The sequence below is a fragment of the Bidens hawaiensis genome, unplaced genomic scaffold (genome assembly GCF_021521415.1).
Source record: "Bidens hawaiensis isolate Kalapana, Puna unplaced genomic scaffold, B.hawaiensis_p1.1 tig00040676_1, whole genome shotgun sequence".
Lineage (NCBI taxonomy): Eukaryota > Viridiplantae > Streptophyta > Magnoliopsida > Asterales > Asteraceae > Bidens > Bidens hawaiensis.
Genome location: NW_027497195.1, coordinates 127,563 through 131,805, shown reverse-complemented (window position 1 = coordinate 131,805; position 4,243 = coordinate 127,563). Strand labels below are relative to the sequence as shown.

Here is a 4,243-nt window from a genome sequence, read left to right as displayed (position 1 = left end):
CCTTACCATAACTTTGCTATTGATGGGATATACTGAGTACGACGGTGATGATATTCTTGGCAACTAAGCACGTTACTTAGTCCCATTCTCATAATCTGCACAAGCGCTACTGTAATCTTTATGCACAAGCGCTACTACCGTAATCTTTATATTATACATTATAATCAAGCTGCAAACATAAATTATTGCATACTCTTATCTGTGATTTACATGCAAATCCATCTTTTGAAAGATGTCTGTGCAACTTTTACCAACAAAATTCAGATTAATGTAGAAAACAAACAAACATTAAACACAAAACATAAGTAGATATCATTACAAGTTCCCATCACAAATGGTTACAAACATCAATAGTTAACAAATAAGTGGTAAGCCTAGAAAAACCAGGATTTGGTAAAAACTAAAAAAAACAACCTTACAAAGGTTGTCATGAGCAGACAGGTATAATAACCGTCTAACCATGCCCAAATCCCACAAACCACCAAGCTCACCACTACTTGAACCCATCACTATTTGTAGCCTTATGAAAACCAAAACTAGACCAACAAACATCATAACAGACTCAAAACAACCAACAGTAACAGACAGCTAACAACCACGACTAGGACCCGCTGCGAAAGGTTTGTCTTCAAAAACCAGAACTGGCATCAAAATTCTCATGAAAATATGGCTGACAAGAATAAAAGACCTTATTTGAAAGGCCAAAATTCTAGCAACAGTTTAATAGTAAACTGTAAAAAAAAAGATGTGTCAGCCAAATCCCTTGGAAAAAGATGCGCTTGGAACCGGATTTTATGAAGAAACCCATCGCACCGAACCTGTAAAAACCGACACTGTTTCAAGATCTAACTTATTAATATCCTTTAAACAAGGATATCACACTTCCAGATTTGCTCTCCCAAAAGCCCAACTGCAGAGCTGCTGACACCACAACATTGCATCATGTTCAAACCGATTAGTGTTTCACCCAACTTCTTCAAGAACGGTAGGCTCTTGTTTGACACCTGGCATCCCGAGATTGACAACACTTGTAAGTTTACCTGTCCTGCGCACGCCAGTGCTGCAACTGAGAAATCAGTTATTGCAGATTTAGAAACATCAAGCTCCCTGAGTGAAATGCAATTTTGAGCGACGGTGATCACACTTGCATCAGTGATTGATCTGCAACCGTCAAGATTCAAGACCTCGAGGGTCCCACCATGAGCCATAGAGATTTCTGAAACACTCTTGTCGGTTAGATTCATACAACCGCTAAGATCGACCTTGGTTAGACCAGACTCACAGTTCTTGATAAGTGAGGCCAACCCTGAATCTGTAATCCTGTGAAGTCCGGTCAACACAATTTCTTCAAGATTGTGGCAGATCTGACCGATTAAAGCCAAACTAAAGTTTCCAAAACCCGGGCAGTTACGAATGGATAAAGATTTCAAAGATTCACAAGGTGATAAACCCGAAGGGATATTCATAGGCAAATCTTGAATCCCTACACATTTTGTCAAAGAAAGAGTCTTTAAAGTACCACAGTTTACAAGTAACCCAAAGATTCCAAGCTGTGTAACCGTTTGGCATTCTTCAAAAATCACAGTTTCAACCGACTTTGCAACTTTACCAAACGCAACAACACCTTTATCCGATAGAAAGACCGAATTTTTAACGTAAACTTCTTTCAAGTTCGGGCAGCCTCTGCCCAATGCTTCAAGCCCTGGATCATCGAGACCGTTACAGTTGGCAATTACAACCGACTTCAACTTCTGTAACCCTTGACCACTGCCCATAACCCAAAAACCCTTTCCGGTTACAGTCTTGAGATCACTTAAGATTAAATCGGTCAATGCCAAACCGTAGTGCCCGATAACAGCCAGAGACATATCACTAACGGTTAAACCTTGGAGTTTTAGTTTCAACAAAGATGAAGATGCTGAAGTGACCAAACTAACCACCCCTTGATCTCCGACTAACGGGCAGTTCTTTATTGAAATGGATTTCAAATTAGAGCAGCCTTTACCAATAGCTTGAAGACCTTCATTCCCGATGTTTGAGCAAGATTCTATTGAGATAGAGGTTAGATTAGGGCAATTTTTGGCGATCGCCATCAAAGATTTGTTGGTAATTCCCAGGCAGTGAGAAAGTTCAATTTTTTCCAACAAGTGACACTCGTTAGCGATTTCAGTAACACCTTCATCTTTAACCGAAGACAGATTCCATAAAGTAAGAGATGTGAGAGAAGGACAACCACGAGCAACAGTCATGAGCCCAAAATCAGTTACTTTACTTAAACTATTTCCTAAAATAGCAAGTTCGCCTAAACCGCCACGGTTTCCTGAACCAACACCAATGGCTGCAAGTCTAATGTCGGTTGCTTTTTTCCCTTTTAGACACCGTGTGATAGCCCCGCCACTTTTATCGAAGTCTTGAGCTTTCTTTTGCTCGTTTCTGTGAATGGTGCTTAGAAGCATTAACCAAAGCTTTGAAACCGATGCACATGAACTTTTTTCTTGACCAGAAACGCGTCTTAAGATCTCGAATAAACATTCATCTGGAAGGATGTCAATGGTGGTTTTTTGTTTTTTAAAAAGTTGTTCGGAAAAGACGAATGGTGCGGTGATTCTTGACCTCTTGCGAGATGGGAAGTATACTTGTTGACCAAGGGACAAGAAGAGATCTGACTCTTCAAAAGTTTGGTATTTTGGCATACCATGGTAAAGGACATCTTCCCCTGAAAATCCAAACACAAAAGAACATCAGATCCATACTTAGTTTTCGGTTTATTAAGAAAGAAGAAACCTTTACTGTAAAACCATGACTTGATTGAACTAAAAACTTTAGGAAACAATAAACCTTAACCTAATTTTCAAAAAAACACCTTTTTTCTTGAAATTATTATAAATCAGGCATAACAAACACCAAACTTCTATTCATATATATTTATTTTTTAAATAAACAATACTGCAGAGTAAAACATCACAAAAAGCCACAAATTTTAAGAAGCAATAAACCTTAAACTATGTTTCAAAAGAACTAATTATTTTCTTAAAAGTTACAATAAATCAGGCATAACTAACACCAAACTATCATTTCTAATCTTTCAAGAAAAGAAAACCTAAACAGCAGATCAAAATGAAATTAAGCTACAAACTTTAAAGTGCAATAACCTTACTCTAAAGTTTCCAAAGAACTCATTTTTTCCCTAAATCTTACCATAAATGAAATATAGCCAACATAAAGATAAAACCTCATTAATCAATCATGTTCTTGTAATCCTAGTTTTCCTATGCAACTCAATTACCAAAAATATAAAATCATATCAAGCATATACAAGTCAACCTATCTATGATCCTATAACCAATATGCAAGAGCTTATAAAAACAACCACCAACACAGAATTTCAACTACAGCATACTAATCTCAAATACCCATTTCATATAATCAAAAAAACCCAATAAAATTCATAATTTTATCAAGAAACCAACATTTTAAGCAAACAAAAAATCAAAACTTTATCAAGAAACCAACATTTTAAGCAATAAAAATCAAAACTTTATCAAGAAACCAACAAAATTAAGCAATAAAAATCAAAACTTTATCAAGAAACAAACAAATTAAGCAATAAAAATGAAAACTTTACCGATGAGTTTCTGCATGAGTAGAGTTGAAAGAAAGCCAAAAGAAATCAAGAGTTGAAAGCCCAAAAAACCCTCTGTTGAGAGCAAAAAAGATGAGATCCAGCAGCAGCAAGAAGATGAGTGATAATAATAATAATAATAATAATAATAATAATAATAGATGATTAAGCATCAAAATCTTGAAGAAATCATATAAGAAAGAGAAAGAAAACCCATATATAAAATTTGGGCAAAAAGATCAAAGGGGGGATGAATGGTAGGTTGTTTGATTGTGTGAATAGAATAGAATATAAATATAGATTTATACAAACGATGAAAGAGAGAGAGAGGTTCAATGAATCCATGCTTTCTTTGTGTTCAATGTTTCTTCCTACTCCATTCATTTCATTATCATGTACCCCACCACACCCAACAAGTTGTTCAAAAAGAAATAATAATAATAATCTTTTCTAATTGCAACTTGATTTAGTTAAATTATATTAATGTGGTTTTCACTATTGAGGAAGAAAGATTAATAAGTTTTAAGTACCAGGTCAAAAAGTGAAAATGTATGTTGTTAAATGTTAATTCATCAATCATGCTATTATTTATGTCCAATTATGAAATTATAACGTTTGTTT

General features: G+C 35.4%; 1 protein-coding gene across 1 annotated transcript; it reads right to left on the bottom strand.

The window, feature by feature from the left end:
- Window positions 1-288: 288 nt before the first annotated feature.
- Window positions 289-3,758, bottom strand: LOC143592303 (EIN3-binding F-box protein 1-like). Its single transcript, XM_077072249.1, has 2 exons — window positions 3,626-3,758; window positions 289-2,716 (listed from the first exon to the last, which is right to left on the bottom strand). Exons 1-2 carry the CDS (start codon window positions 3,639-3,641, stop codon window positions 864-866), a joined length of 1,869 nt encoding a protein of 622 aa, XP_076928364.1. The 5' UTR covers window positions 3,642-3,758; the 3' UTR covers window positions 289-863.
- Between the last annotated feature and the right edge of the window lie 485 nt (window positions 3,759-4,243).